Source organism: Pristiophorus japonicus, chromosome 11 (genome assembly GCF_044704955.1).
Source record: "Pristiophorus japonicus isolate sPriJap1 chromosome 11, sPriJap1.hap1, whole genome shotgun sequence".
Lineage (NCBI taxonomy): Eukaryota > Metazoa > Chordata > Chondrichthyes > Pristiophoridae > Pristiophorus > Pristiophorus japonicus.
The window spans coordinates 68153043-68169831 of NC_091987.1; the positions used below are offsets into that span (position 1 = coordinate 68153043).

The 16789-nt window shown below is 43.5% G+C and overlaps 1 protein-coding gene across 2 annotated transcripts in view; it reads left to right on the plus strand.

Moving 5' to 3' along the window:
• Positions 1 to 244: 244 nt before the first annotated feature.
• The window catches only part of LOC139276062 (prostaglandin F2 receptor negative regulator-like), a 58303-nt gene continuing 41758 nt past the window's right edge, over positions 245 to 16789 (plus strand). Inside the window, exons 1-2 of one of the 2 annotated variants that reach the window (XM_070893488.1) lie at positions 11241 to 11310; positions 14075 to 14123. In XM_070893488.1, coding sequence (XP_070749589.1) covers positions 14105 to 14123 — 19 coding nt within the window. In that variant the 5' untranslated portion in view covers positions 11241 to 11310; positions 14075 to 14104. Of the gene's footprint in view, positions 604 to 11240; positions 11311 to 14074; positions 14124 to 16789 lie in introns of those variants that run through there. The other variant, XM_070893487.1, reaches the window with a different exon arrangement.

Here is a 16789-nt window from a genome sequence, read left to right on the forward strand (position 1 = left end):
GGAATCGTGATACACACAGTGCCAGGATCCCATGGTTTTCAAAATATGTGCATATCATTAAACAAGAAGAATGAACCTGTTCTCCAACTGCAGAAACAAAAAGAAAAATCCCCGTGAGGCGGGTTTAACCGTCAGGAGTCTCCGCCCGCGGAGCTGTGCCCTCCCCTTTAACAGCGCTAATTACCTGAAAGAGGGAAAGTCTGCCTTGGTGCTTCCGCCTTGTTTCTGCGGCTAGGGATTAAGGTCGATGGGAGCAGGAACTTCGAAAGTGCCTGACAACTGAAGCTCGGTTTGTTTGGTATTTTTACCCCCGAGCGTGGAAGGTGGTTTCTAAAATCGAGTTTACAAAGTTTTTTTTTCCCTTTAAAAAAGTTTGAAACTACAGCCTGGAGTTTCTACTGTTGGAAAAAGTGGCACCTGGAGTGAGTGTGAGGTGTTGGAAACGCTTCAGGAGTTAGTATCGGAGGAGGGGGTTCTCGCTCGCTCGCTCGCTCTCTCTCTCTCCTTTGCTGCGAATTTGAAAAGTGTTTCCCAGAAAAGGCAGATCCTTGGAGAACATGGAGCGCCTGGTGTGGGTACTGCTGCTGCTGCTGGGGAATTGGGGTAAGTTTTCGGGCGACGGTTCTCTGGAGCCCCCCACGTGCCGCTTCTGATTGTCCCCGCGGAGGGACACGGCGGCGGGCTGGAGCGGACTCCGGGTGAGCAGGAGGGACAGGGCTGAGGGTGAGGGGCAGGACCCTGTGCAGCTCCGGGGGCAGTCCATTTATTGGCTGGCTGAAGGCAGCGTGGGGGCATCTGTTTGTGTGATTTTTTTTTTAACTAGACAAACTCGCTGCTGTTTTGATCCGTCTCTTGATTTTTTTTTTCTTGAAGTGGGAGAGTTCGGCGTTATTTCACGGTAAATGTAGGATCGATAAACCGCTGGGTCTAAAGGGAAAGATCTTTCGGGACGGGAATTAGTCTAAAGTGATTTTTGGGCGGGTGGATAAAGTTTGCAAGTTGGTTGCGGCTTGGCCTTTATTTGTTGGAGCTGATCCTGTGATTTCAGTTTCCAGACCCGCGAAGGTTTTCAGGGAGATTATTTACCTTTGTTTTTTTTGGCAGCGACATTTTAAACATTGCACGGACAGGGCTAATGTGCGACTAATTTAAACAGATGCACGGTGTCAGTCCACAAAACTACAAGTAGTTTATCGCCCTCTTCTGCCCTCTGTTCCCGGTTTAAATTTAACCCTCCCTGTCAAACTTCGGAGACAGTAAACGAGCCTGGGCAGCGATTCAATATTTGCTTTGCAGACTATCTGTCCCAATATATTCATCTCTGCTTGAGTATCTCTCGATTGGTTCTAAACGTATGTACAGTGGCACTCTTACGATGTATTTATTTCTGAACCGCATGAAAGGAGCAGAGATCTCAAAACAATGGCCCTTCTTCACCGTCACCTCATCTGACATTGATTTTTCTCCTCTGCCGTGCTCAGAAATTGTTCATTATTAGTGGGACCCTCATTGTGTGTAAGTTGTATTTCAAAGACACTTTTGACATATAAAGTTAAGCAGTGTTTGTCCCAATAACACATGTCAACAGTCTTACACCTTTTTAAGTATAATAACTAACTTGTGTTCCAGAAAAAAATGATTTTAATTGTCACTTGGTTGAACCCACATTTGTTATTGTAGTCTTGTTTCTTTTTTAAACCATGAGTTTAAAATATATTTTTTTACAGGGCAATGTCACCTTGGGCATTGAGCTCTGTATATAGGGGTAAAAATGCTGCCTTGGTGATTAATCTTTGAAGCAAACTCAGATCATTCTGTTTAATTCTTGTGGGCTTGGTATCTGCAGACAACTAATCTGATTCATAATAAACATGGTTTGTTAACTGAGATTTTATTATCTACACAATTAGTGTAAAATAAGTTTTTTTTTCATTTTGCTAAGTTTATACAGGTACCGATTTTTTTTTTACATCACATTGTTGCCATCGCGATGCCCTAAAAACAATTTTACAAGCAAGTTTGGAGCCATGCCTTACTGCAAACAATGTGTATGTGATCATGGTAATGGGTTACCAATTGTACTTGTCTGGTTATTTTTGCTAGTTTTCTCCCCTCTCTTATTGAAATACAATACAATTTCACCCCATTACTTCGTCCATGTAGTCATTGTTAATTTGTAAACCTACGCAACAGCAACAACTTGCATTTAAAAAGTGCCTTTAACATAGAAAAAAACAACCAAGGCATTTCACAGAAGTGTAATCGGATAAAAATCGACACCAAGCTAAAGAAAGAGATATTAGAAGGGGTGACTAAAACGTCAGTGGGGTGGGTTTTAAGGAGGAGAGTGAGGTGGAGAGGTTTAAGGAAGGAATTCCAGAGCTTGGGGTCCAGACGGCTGAAGCCACAGCTGCCAGTGGTTGGGTGAAGGGAGTGGGGGATGCACAGGAGTCCACAGTTAGAAGAATGCAGAGTTCTCAAAGGGTTCTTGGGCTGGATGTGGTTAGAGAGATGGGGAGGTGTGAGGCACTGAAGGGATTTGAGCACACAGATGAATATTTAAAATTTGTACTGGGAACCAATGTAGGTTGATGAGTACAGGGGTGAGTGGGACTTAGTTCAGGATAGCATACAGACAGACAGCAGAGTTTTAGATGCACTGTAGTTAATGAAGGGTGGAAGATGGGAGGTCGGCCAGGAGAGCATTGGAATAGTCTAGTCTGGAGGTGACAAAGGCATGGATGAGGGTTTTGGCAGCAAATGTGCTGAGGCAGGGCTGGAGATGGGTGCTATTTTGGAGGTGGAAGTCGCGGTCTTTGTGATGGGGGACGATATGGGGTCAGAAGCTCTACTGGATCAAATAGGATGCCGAGGTTGCATGCGGTCTGGTTCAACCTGAGACAGTAGCTGGGGAGGGTATTGTAATTGGTGGTGAGGGCACAGAGTTTATTACTGGGGTCAAAAGTGTAAGCTTTGTTTTCCCAATGTTTGAAGACATTGTGGCTCATCCTGGATTGGATATTGGACAAGCAGTCTGATAGCAGGGAAGCAGCAAAGGGGTTGAGATACGGTGCAAATTTGACCTAGAACTGTTTTTGGGAATTAAACTGGGAGGTCATGAAACCTTGAGTTAGTATTGTATTACTGTGGCTATGCCAGGCTTGTCTACATTGTTAACAGTGTTTTATTAGTTTTGTGTGATTTGAGGCCATGGACAAGTAGTGCAGAGGGTGTCAGACCTAAGGGTCTACTAGTTTGACTATATGTTGTAATTATCATTTGCTACACTTTATACTTTAATGTTTGCTAAATGTAGCTCCCCATCCCTCATATGGTTATACTTTAGCAGGCTTTTACTTTTCTGTTTTTGATTTACCCAGTCATACTGTTTCAGTTTCATTAAGGTGGAACTTGGCTACTGCTGTGTCAGTCAAATAATGAATTAAATCTGTTCTAACCCTGAAGGGTAGGGAAGAAAAGGTAAAAAAAATCTGTCGTTACTGGGACTGTAACACCATTTTGAGGCTGTAAGAATTGTATAGTCCTTTTGAAGCTTAGCAGAGTTTCTGTTTTGTTAGGATGTTGCCACAGGGAAAATGTTAGACAACGTATCTTAGCTGATTCTCCCTAGCGGGTTTAACTTGTACAGCACCAGAACAAAAGAAAAGATGCAAATTGATCATCAGTAATTATATTTTTTATATTTGAAAAGAAATCCCATCCTGAGCTACTCCTAGCCCTCTGCAGTTGTTCTTGATGCAATTGCAAAGGTGTGTGCATTCCACTGAGTTCTCTTCTTACTCTTGAGCATCACTGATTTTAATCGCTCAGTCATTGGTGGCTGTGCCTTCTGTTGCCAAGGCCCTAAGCTCTGGAATTCCCTCCCTAACCCTCGCCGCCTCTTTACCTCTCTTTCCTCTTTAAGACGCTCCTTTAAAACCTAATTTTTTTGACCAAGCTTTTGGTCACGTGCTAATTTCTACTTGTGTGGCTCGGTGTCAAATTTATTATATCAAAATACTCCTGTGAAGTATCTTGGGATGTTTTACTGTGTTAAAAGTGCTATATATATATACACAAGTTATTGTCATACTGCCCCTGCTTGATGGGAAATGACTGGCTTCTAAGTGACACCTTCCCTCAATGGTGCTTTGCTGTGTTCAGTGTCAACAATCGGACAGCTTTTTAAAATTTTGAAAAAATTGGAGGAGCACAGTTTTTCTTTTAAAACTTTGATAACATTCTGTTGGCTTTGTTGATTGCTACGCTGCTCTGGTTGGACATGTTAAGTATCAAATCTACTAGGACTTGTGCATTTTTCAACTTCGTCATTAGCTCTAGTCAACTCCATGGAATATATATGTTGCCCATTTTCCCCCCTATGTGCAGTACCTTACTCATGACTACATCAAATGTTATCTGCTGTTCTGATCATTCACATATTTTACCTAACATATTTAATGTCTGAGCTTCTTGTTCTAATTCTACTGCCCTTCCTAGTTTGGTAGCACCTGAAAATATGACCAATTTTTAGTGGACTACTGAGTTCAATTCATTGTAAATTAGAAACAGTAATGAGCCCTAGAATACCCCATTCAGCACTGCTCCTCACCCACTCCTGTAATCAGTACCTGTGTTTGTAACTCCTGATTGTTTGGACTCATGAATGTTCTGGCCGATCACATAGTTTCCAGTTTTTTAAAAAACTAGCAGCATTATAAAAAGAAAGACTCGGATTTATATAGCACCTTTCATGACCACCGTATGTCGCAAGGCGCTTTACAGCCAGTGTACTTTTGGAGTGTAGTCACTGTTGTAATGTGGGAAACGCGGCAGCCAACTTGCGCACAGCAATATGATGACGACCAGATAATCTGTTTTTTTTATTATGTTGATTGAGGGATAAATATTGGCCAAGATATCAGGGGAGTTATTCCCCTGCTCTTCTAAATAGTGCCTTGGGATCTTTTATGTCCACCTGAGGGCAGGCAGATGAAAGACGACACCTCTGACAGTGCAGCACTCGCTCAGCACTGCACTGGAATGTCAGCCTAGATTTATGTGCTCAGGTTCCTGGAGTGGGACTTGAACTCACAACCTTCTGACTCCGAGGAAAATGTGCTACCCACTGAGCCACAGCTGACACTGTGGGCCCAAGTTTCCACAGGATAAAAAACGGGCGCCCCTCTGAGCTGGGTGCCCATTTTTCGCGCCTAAAACGGCGCCAGAAAAAAAACGCGCTATTCTCAAGCGCTTTGCAGCTCCTTGTCTGCCTGGCATGGCGCCCAGGGGAGCCTACACTCGCACCGATTTTGTAAGTGGGAGGGAGCGGGTACTATTTGAATTAGTTTTTTTCCTGCCGGCAACGCTGCGCGTGCACGTTCGAGCATTCACGCATGCTCAGTGTGAAAAAAACATTGGCACTCAGCCATTTTTGTAGTTCTTTGTAACTGTTTAATTTTTGAACATTTTTTAATAAAATCACATTGCCATCAGCACATCAGCACTGAGGCTACCCTTCTCACTGTCTCCTTCCCCTCCCTCCACGGCAACAAGCCGCTGTCTCCTTCCCCTCCTCTGCGCGGCAACAAGCCGCTGTCTCCTTCCCCTCCCTCCCCTCCTCTGCACGGCAACAAGCCGCTGTCTCCTTCCTCTCCCTCCCCTCCCCTGCGCGGCAACAAGCCGCTGTCTCCTTCCTCTCCCTCCCCTCCCCTGCGCAGCAACAAGCCGCTGTCTCCTTCCCCTCCTCTGCACGGCAACAAGCCGCTGTCTCCTTCCTCTCCCTCCCCTCCCCTGCGCGGCAACAAGCCGCTGTCTCCTTCCCCTCCCTCCCTCCCCTCCACGGCAACAAGCCGCTGTCTCCTTCCCCTCCCTCCCCTCCGCGGCAACAAACCGCTTTTTCCTCCCCCCCCCCCCCTCCTGCTCAGCGGCACGAACGGCTGCAGAATTCTCCCTGACTGAAGCACTTTCACACAGGTAAGAAGATGGTTTATTTAATCTTTTCTTTGCTTATAAATGTTTATTCAGGTTGGATTTATTTGTATAATATTTGTAGAAGTATAAATAAGGATTTATTATAGAATTTAATGACTTCCCTTCCCCCCCCCCCCCCCACCTTGTTCTGGACGCCTAATTTGTAACCTGCGCCTGATTTTTTAATGTGTAGAACAGGTTTTTTCAGTTCTACAAAAATCTTCACTTGCTCCATTCTACTTTAGTTTGGAGTACGTTTTCACTGTGGAAACTTTCAAATCAGGCATCAGTGGCCGGACACGCCCCCTTTTGAAGAAAAAATTCTGTTCCAAAGTAGAACTGTTCTACCTGACTAGAACTGCAGAAAAAAAAATGTGGAGAATTGCGATTTCTAAGATAGTCCGTTCTCCACCAGTTGCTCCTAAAAATCAGGCGCAAATCATGTGGAAACTTGGGCCCTATGTATCTCATGGATATCCTGTCTACTCATCTTTGAAGATAACTTTTCATATGTGCATCATCATAGGCAGTCCCTCGAAATCGAGAAAGACTTGCTTCCAATCCAAAAGTGAGTTCTCAGGTGGCTGTACAGTCCAATGTGGAAATTACAGTCTCTGTAACAGGTGGGGCAGACAGTGGTTGAAGGAAAGGGTGGGTGGGGAGTCTGGTTTGCTGCACACTCTTTCCGCTGTCGACTCTTGATTTCTGCATGCTCTCGGCGACGAGACTCGAGGTGCTCAGCACCCTCCCCGGATGCTCTTCCTTCACTTTGGGCGGTCTTGGGCCAGGGATTCGCAGGGCCGGTGGGGATGTTACACTTTATCAAGGGGGCTTTGAGGGTGTCCTCGAAGCCTTTCCTCTGCCCACCTGGGGCTCGCTTGCCGTGTATGAGTTCCGAGTGGAGCATTTGCTTAGGGAATCTCAATATGCATCTTGTAACCACTGTAGCTCCGTTGACAGATTTCAAGAGATGGTCAGGATTTGTTTTATAAAAATTCAGAAAATGAAGTTAACACAATATAAGAATATTGGGTAGCTCCTGCTCCTGACATGATTTTTTTAGGCTTAAAGTTTTCCCAATAGTATTGAAATTATTATTGTGAGTACATTGAATGCATCTCTAAACTTCACATCATGTATAAGCACTCCACTTGCAGCGGGTGTTCATACATTGCCAGAGCTAGACTAACACATAGATCAGCTAAGTACATGCCAAGACCACCAAAGAGAGGGGGAGGTGTGAAAATCAAATGGGCAAAATAGAATTTTACCTGTCAGATGTTTGTCACTGAGTACAAAGCCATGGTGCCCAATGTTGTAGTTACTGGAGTACAGATGAGATGGTGTTGATAGATGCTGAGATTTGCTTGCCCACACTGGCAGGTGAGGTCTGCTGTGCATGCAAGAATAATAAGTGCAGCAAGTTATTCTCCTCTGCTTAAAGCAAATTTCCCAGCTGCTAATTGTTTACAGTACCAACATTGAGGCCATGGCATCCCGTGAGAAAGGGTCTAAGAAATTGCACAAGGACACACCGGTCAGCAAAGTGGGCACATAAATGGCAGACACAATTTAATGCAAAAAATGCAAAGTAATGCCTTTTAGGAAAGCGAACCATGAAAGGAAGTACAGGTACCATATATCCTAAAATGATCAAACCAGGGATATCTAGGGGTGCAAATGCATAGATTTTTTAAAGTTGGAATGTAGCCAGAAATAGCCATAAAAAAACAAGGAAAATTCTGTGTTTTATACATTGGAGCATTCAATATAAAAGTAAGGAAATTATTTTGAATGTGTACAGAACATTGGTTAGATCACAGAACTGCACAAAATATTCCATCTGTGCACCCCTTTTTATAGGAAGGTTTTTGGAATCATGGAAAAACAAAGCCACAGGATATTAACTGAAATTATACCAGGAATGAGAGGTTATAGTTATGAAGAAAGGCTTAAACATTGATGGAGGTGCTTTTTCTTAATTGGAGCCGAGGGTTTTTTTAGGGAGATCCTGTAGTGGTTTTCAGAATTCTGAAAGGTTTTGAGAAAGTAAATGATGTATTGTTTCTACCAGTTGATAGACTGGCAAAAAGGGGGCATAGGTTTAGGATTATCACTAGAAGATAGGTGAGGAAATTTGGGGGGTGGGGGAAGGAGGGTTATGAGGACAGAAATGATTTACCACAAGGGGTTGTTGAGGCAGAGATTTTCTAATATCATTTTAAAAGGGAATTGGATAAGTATTTGAAAAGGAAGAATATAAATAATATACGGACAAAGGATAGGGAAATTGAATTAGAATGAAGAGCTGGCCAAATGTCCTCCTCCCATGGTTTAAATTAATACAGTAATTTATACCCAGCCACAATTGTTTCTCCTTTGAAATCTATATTGTATTTGTTATGAAACAAAAGCAACAGTCAACTCACTGGAAACATTGGTGGGTTGTGATTTGTGAATATTGAATTTCTTTGCCCAATTATTATTATACCAGTTGGATAAAACTTTGGCTAGGAATGCAAATTAGTCATGGCCTGCTTGTTTTGAAATTGATGCAGTGTCTGCACATCCTTATTTGAGATAGTAAGCACATTCCTATGTAAGCACTTGGTATTTCCAATTAACCACACAATTGGATCCCAATAACTACATGGCCTCTTGCTCCTATTCTGATCCCATTGCAGGCACTGGTAGAACAAACTACAGTACTGTGAAAACTTTGAATGAGGCCAAGTCCTTACTCCACAGTAACATGAACCTGTGTTGGCTAGTGGACTAAACCCAGGATTGAGATGGCATTCACAAAGCTGTATTAATCTACTTCACTACCTTTCATCACCACCATCACGTGGCTGTTTCCATATCAACTGTCAAGCTCCTATTTATCAAAACAAAAAGTGTAATGAATTCCAAATGGGCTTGGGTTTTGAAAATAGTATAAATCAATCAATCTCTCTCTCTCTCTCTCTCTCTCTCTCTCTCCCCTTCAGTGGGATGATGGGAGTTCAGGGATATAATGGAAAAGAATAGCCATTTGTACATATTTGCCACCAGCTCTTTACCTTCCTTACTTACCTCTGAGTCAGAAAGTTGAGTCTCACTCCAGAGACTTGAGCACATAATCTAGATTGACACTACAGTACAGTACTGAGGGAGTTGGAGGGCCTGTCTTTTGGATGAGACATTAAACTGAGGCACAGAATGCCCTCTCGGATGGACATCAAAGATCCCATGGCATTTTTCGAAGAAGAGCAGAGGAGTTCCTTCAGTGAACATCGCAAACAAATTATCTGGTCATTATTATATTGCTGTTTGTGGGAGCTTGCTGTGCACAAAAAGGCTGCCCCTTTCAAATTTTTAGCCTTTGCATGTTTTTTTCCATCCTGAGGAATGACACTACAGGATCCCGTTACTTGCACCTAAGGAGGCTTTTCAAGACCGTGCATGTACAGTCCAGCTTCACAATATAGTTTGATATAACTGCAGTCTCTGCATTAAAGATCTTCAGGCAACATGCTTCCCTCCAATCTCAGCACACTAAAACTGTATTGATTGGTGTCCATGATTAATGAGTACCAGATAATTCAAGACCGAATCAGAACCCTCATCAATGAGCCCGTTTCCAAATCAAATGACAGTTTCCATTGATGTTTCACTGGGGTGGGAGTTGTGTGTTGGCAGTTTTAATAAAATCTTATAAAGCTGCTATTGTGGAAATGGAAATAACCGATAGCCAATCATCACTGATATGCAGCAATTTCTGGTTTGCAAGGCAGAAATCCCTGATGATTATACTTTTCACAGACCTGCAGCGTTTTATCTTCAAATCTGATGTAATAGTTTTATTACTATTCCCCATCTTCCCATTTTGTTTCATTGATATTGACTAGCCTAGTTGTCACATATATGAGGAAGTATTTTATTTTGATCGTTTTTGTCCATATTTCATAGGAATACAAAATTGGTTACTCATGTCCCAATGAGGAAATGTTCACTGGGGGATTCCTAAATTTCATTCAAAATCTAAGGACTTTTCAGTTTGCACCAAATGATGTAACTTTTTGACACAGATTGTATATTGAAGAGCTGCTAGGAAGGCTGGTTGCGGAGTCAGTTAAGAAACAGCTAGTGCTGTAACGGGAACATGGGAGAATTCATACTCTAGAAGGATGCAATCAGCTGAGCGAAAGGGCCTTTGTTCCAGTCTATCTTGTGAGTTAGAATTTTTAGCATTGTGACATCAGCCTTTGATCCATCAGAGATCTGAGTCCCAACTAGGAAATATTCACATTTAAACCAATCTACTGCATCTGTAAATCTTGGGATCCTGTCCATGTATTGCAGTGACCGGCTAAGCTCCTGAATGTCAATCGTTCAACTTGAAATGGTACACAATCACCAGTGTACTGTTTCTGTCCCTTACTATGTGCAAAATAGAATGTTAATATAAACAAAATGCAAAGACCCAGTATTTTATTTTTCTCTAAACCAGCTGCTTCATTTGCCACTCTGCAGCAGCTCACCCAGGATTTTAGAAAGCCATCCGACAATTTTTTTAACGTAGCTATCTTGTACTGCAATGTTCTCCTGGGTACAAAATATCATTTATGTAAATGATTTATTACTTATTGATTGAGCTCCACTTGAACACATACTATTTGGAGAATGGGGGAGGGTACGGTTACCACTGGCAGCATTGTAGAGCTCGACACTTAGCAATAGTACAGTGCCCGCCATTAAAATCAGCAGAATCAAATTTCCTGTCCCTTGGTAAGTCGGCAGTGGTTGATAGCAATATTTGCCTGAGCTCAGGCAATTTGAAACCAAACCACCAATTTTATTGCGTATGTGTGCTGCTAATGGTGCTTCACTCTTCTGTGTATCGCTGATAATAGTGCCGCTTTCCCCTGTGTGTTGTGGATAATGGTGTGCTGCTAATAATGTTGCTGCTCTCCCTTGCGGATTGCCGGTAATGGCGTCCTTTGCTTGTGCTTGCATATTCTCCTTTTTTTCCTCCCTCTTTCTCTTCCCCCACTATCTTTCCTCCCCCACCCCCCCCCCCCCACCAGCCCCACTTTGCCATTGTTGATTATGGTTCTGATTATTCTATTTTCCAAAGGGCATGTGTTCGGTCGAAGACTGAGACTGCCTGCAGGGCAGCTGCAGCGAGCGGGATTTTGATTATCAGGCATCATCTATACAACAACAATCTAGTAAACAGCAGTCTCCATGTATTCAGAAGGGCAAACTCCGATTTCTGTCTTTCGAGGAACTGGCAAGTCCTATGATGTGGCATCCCTCGACTTCTAAAAGGCTGTTGACAAACTTCCACACAAGGTTATCAATGAAACTTTAAACCTTAGAGCTGTGAGGATTCAGGGTAAACCCTGGGAATGGATAAGAAAGAAACTTGTTGAAGGGTGGGAAACGATTGCTCCTGAGAGGAGTTATGTCAGAATGGGGGATGGAAAAAGTACTGAGTGAGGTACCTCAGGGCTCCGTGTTGGGAGCAGTTCTGTTCTTAATTTAAATAAATGACGTAGATTTGGAAATTCAGTGCAGTGTAATTGGAAGAGATGGCTCAGAAATTACAGAATGAATCGGGCAAGATGTGTAAATACAGAACAATTCGAGATGTAATTAAATGGTCAGGTGTGAAAGGTTACACATTGAAGAAAAAGTAGGCAACATGAAAAATCCATGAATGGTGTTGAATGAAATCTAGGATTCTTCGACTCATCACTAAACGTATCCAACCAATGCAGAGCAGCAATCAACAAAGCAAAAAGGATGTTGAACTACATAGTGAAAACAAAGAATATATATCAGAGGAGGGAATGATCACATTTTATAGTACTCTGGTTAGACTGCATCTTAAATGCTGCATCCAGTTCTGGTCGCCAAAAAATGAGCGAGACATTCTGTTGCTGGAGGCATTGCAGAAAAGAGCCACAAGGCTAATTCAGGGGTCTGAGGTAATGATGAGTCACAATGCAGATTACGTCCACTAAGGGGTACAACGGACATGATCTTCACCACGCGACAACTACAAGAGAAATGCAGGAAACCGCACCAACCTCCCAAAGGCCTTTGACATTGTCAACCATGAGGTTGCTCCAAAAGTTTGTCACCATCCTCCGCCTGCTCCACAACGACATGCAGGCCGTGATCCTGACCAACAGATCCACCACAGACCCAATCCACCTCTGGACCGGGGTCAAGCAGGGCTGCGTCATTGCACCAACGCTCTTCTGAATCTTCCTTGCTGCAATGCTCCATCTCACTCTCAACAAGCTCCCCACTGGAATAGAACTAAACTATAGAACCAATGGGAACCTGTTCAACCGTTGTCGCCCCCAGGCTAGATCCAAGGTCGCCACATCCTCTGTCATCGAAATACAGTACGCAGACAATGCTTGTGTCTGCGCACATTCAGAAGCCGAACTCCAAGCCATCATCAACACCTTCACCGAAGCATATGAAAGCATGGGCCTTACACTAAACATCCATAAGACAAAGGTCCTCCACTAACCTGACCCCGCCTCACAGCACTGCCCACTGGTCATCAAAATCCATGGCCTGGCCTTGGACAACGTGGACCATTTTCCTTACCTGTGGAGCCTATTATCAGCAAAGGCAGACATCGATGACTAGGTCCAACACTGCCTCCAGTGTGTCAGCGCAGCCTTTGGTTGCCTGAGGAAGAGAGTGTTTGAAGGCTAAGACCTCAAATCTTGCACCAAGTTTATGGTCTACAGGGCAGCACATATGATACCTGCCCTCCTATATGGCTCAGACGTAGACTATATACAGCAGACACCTCAAAGCACTGGCAAAGTACCACCAGCGCTGCCTCCGCAAGATCCTGCAAATCCATTGGGAGGATAGACGCGCCAACATCGGTGTTCTCGCTCAGGTCAGTATCAAAGCACTGACAACACTCGATCAGCTCCGTTGGGCAGGCCACATTGTGCACATGCCTGACACGAGACTCCCTAAGCAAGTGCTCTACTCTGAACTCCTACACGGCAAGCGAACTCCAGGTGAGCAGAGGAAACGCTTCAAGGACACCCTCAAAACCTCCTTGATAAAGTGTAACATCCCCACCTGCACCTGGGAATCCCGGACCCAAGACCGCCCAAAGTGGAGGAAGAGCATCCGGGAGGGATCTGAGCATCTAGAGTCCCGTCGCCGAGAGCATGCAGAAAACAAGCGCAGATAGCAAAAGGAGTGTGCGGCAAACCAGACTCTCCACCCACCCTTTCCTTCAACCACTGTCTGTCCCACCTGTGACAGAGACTGTAATTCCCATATTGGACCGTACAGTCACCTGAGAATTCACTTTGAGTGGAAGCAAGTCTTCCTCGATTTTGAGGGACTGCCTATCATGATAATGAGGTAATGAAGAAAAACTTGGGCTTCCCAGCCTGGAAAGAAGGTTTGAGGGATAATCTTAGAGGTATGAGATTCCTAAATTGGAATATTACTTTAAATTAAACCGTGAGAATGGGGAACGAGGGGCACAGGTTCAAACGAGAGATGGGTAGTTTTAGGAATCATCACAACATTTTTCAAGAGTAATAAACAAAGAGATAGTCTAGAGGAGGCCAAAACTCTTATCATTGAAGTAACATTTGGATTCTACAGGCTGCAAAGGGTGATGTACGGATTTTCCTGAATGGATGAAGTAAAATGTGCTGAATGGCCTTCCTCATCCATATTGTCTTGAGACAATTTTGCTCCCTAATAGTATTACCTTTACTTCTTTTGGAGGAGTACAATTTTTAAAAAAATGGGAGCAGCACCGAATCTCAACTTTGCATTGCACAGTCAGGGAGACCATGAAAGGTGGGCCAGAGCCACATTGAACAGCTGGGGTGATGGATGAAAGCCCCCTCGAGATATGGAAGTGGGGGAGATGCTCATTCCCAGACCAATAATAATGAAGGAAACATCTAAAAGCCATTGACCGCTCTTTCTGTAAGAATAGGAGTTTCTGTATGTAGGGACTACTCGATGTGTTTCTTGGTTTAGAAAGAGTGTGATATCCTTTATCTGGATGGCTCAGGGCCAGCAATTGTTGCTGATTCTTCTGTTCCAGGTGCTCACTTGTGCAAAATTTCTCACACTGATGCTTCAGGAAATAGAAGGTATGATTAATGGATTTCACTTGCTGTGGCATGTAAATGTGAGAGTAATGTCGTGTGGATTATGGCCTGTACAATAGATGGCAACATCAATATAAAAATTCTAGTTTCAATAACACATTGCTATACTTAAGTTTTTAATTCTCCACTAAATGTTGAGTGTTAATTTCAACATTTTTATTTAAAGCACTGCATTGTTAACCTGTGCAGTGGCTCCTTTACTAATTCTAATGTATGCTTTTAATGCTGCGAAATTGGCACCTGCTGCACTTCTGACTTTGTTTTTACTTGAAAGGGAAAGTCTATAGTGGGTATGTTGTTGTTTTAGGCCTGTGGCCTCAATTTAGCTGTCACTTGGTCATTAATGTGCTTGCATTTTTTGGGCTCATTAAAAATAAAACTCATTGGGCAGCAATGGATTTGTGACTAATAGTTACACGTGGCACACCATGTATGGCCTGGCATAAGGATTAGTTTTATTTAAATTTGACTCATTAAATTTACATTTGTTGGCAGTCCAGTTTACGCAGGTATTTTTTGTACTGAAGCACAGAAGGGGGTGGGAAAAAAATCAAAATGGAATGTATTGAATTTCTATTTTTATTCTTGGCCACCAAAAATCTAGATTGACTTTTTCAGTGAGGTACAGACACTTTTCGGTTGCTGAACAGCTTCAGTTGGATGCTATTATTTTTTTTAATGTTTTAAAAATCTATGTTGTGACTGGTCACTTCAAGCGTCCTCTTGAGTATGGGAATTTCATGGGAACACCGCTGGAATAACTGGGGAAATAACCAACTTTGTGATATTTGGAATGTGACTAACAAGACCATTTTGGCTTATTTTAAGTACCCCACCATTCCATATTTATACCAGATGTTTTTTGTGACTCGGCAATAGAATCAAATTTCACTAGATAATGAAGATGGGCGTGATCCAAGACCATGGAGTCAATTTTAACCCTACCCATCCGGCAGAATGGGCAGTTGTTTTAAAAAAAAAAGTAACTCTGTTACCTACCCACTCCGATCCCGACTGTTTCCAATGTTAACCTGTAGGGTTTCACAGGCGGATGAGACACCCCTCTAAAGTAAATGGGAGCCCTGTAAATTTAAACTAATGAGTCCTGTTATGTAACCAGGGCCTGAGTGGTGAGCTGCCGTGGGTTTCCTGCTAGGCAGAAGCAGTTTTTTTAGTTGGTCTGAAGACCAAAGAGGCTCCTTGGATAAGTCTACAACTTCCCTTTGTGGGACCAAGAGGAACAGGAGTGCTCCTCCAGTCCCCACCGGGAAAGTCGTGACCGGAAATCGACTTGCTGCAGTAGTTTCCCACCAGAAACCAGTTCCAAATTAAAATTTGCCCTGCTATGATAAGGTTACTTCTTGGTGAAAAACATAAGTAATTGACTTGCCACACGAGGTATAATTGGCTTGTGGACCTAGTTATGACAGAACGTGGACTTCCAGTTCTTCCAGGCTTAAAGGAGTGCCGCACATATTTGAATAAGTGCTACTGTTATCCTTTCAGTGCTGTGGTTGGAGCTTCCCTTCATCTGTCCAGCTGAAAAATCCAACAGATTTATTACAAACATCAGATTGAAAGTAAAAGCAAACCACCACTTCACAGTCGTAGCTTTTAGAGTGCCTTTAACATTTAAGTCACTGAGCCTTCCTTACTTAAGGAATACATTCATGATTCCCTTTTGGGCCACTGAGGAGGGCGAAGCTGGAGTGGCTTAGGCTGGGTTTGTAGAGTCAGGAGGAGGACTTCTCCACCCAGCCTCACTAAAATGCTGAGGAACTTAACATCGGGATCCTTTTCAGCTGCAACACCACCTAATGCTGGTCAATGTGTACATGGCTCGCTCTCTACCCAGCTCGGGCTACAAATGACACTCAACGTCTTAATGTACCCCATAGCATTTTAAACAGGCCTGCCGCCTGACTTGAGGACTCTCCGCACACTCGGTGGTGGGCTTGTGGAAACATTGCCATGGTCACAACAAAGCAGCAATGGGGTAGTAGGTCATTGCCCAGGTGCCACTACCCTGTTTCCCCCAGGTAGGAGGCCTGAAAATTCAGCTCTGCCCCCTGTTACTTATAGAGCTTCTTGCACAAGTATCTTTAAATGGATTGGACTGTCTTTAATTGGATAAAATCCTATCGTCAGACTCCAGTTACTATAATCTTGATTTTTAACCCCCAGGCATGTGAGGGGGAGGTTATAATAGGGGCAGAATACTGACCTCTCCTGCCCTCCGCCAATTTAACTCCTGGATTTTTGGAGGCTCACCACAGGCAGGCGAGGGTCTCCTAAATATGGAAAAGTTGGTATCTTATGACTCTCATAGGACCTAACAGGATTTTAACTTGCAGTCGTGCGATTCGTGCTGAGTGCCAGAGACAAGTAGGATCTCAGCCAGAAGTAGCCCAGGAAAGTAGGTTCTTATTTTTATTCCCTTGTGGGCCAGGAGGAGCAGGAATGTTCTTCTAGACCCCACAAGAAAGCCTTGGGCCTCCCCATAGCATGGACTTCCTCCCCCTCGACTCCAACCAAATCAGCACTGACCAAGACTAGAATCTGGGACCTACCTGGTCTGTATGGCTCAGGCTCACACTGGTACATGGGTTAAATACGTTTAATACAAGAGTCTATGTAAGGGGATCCTC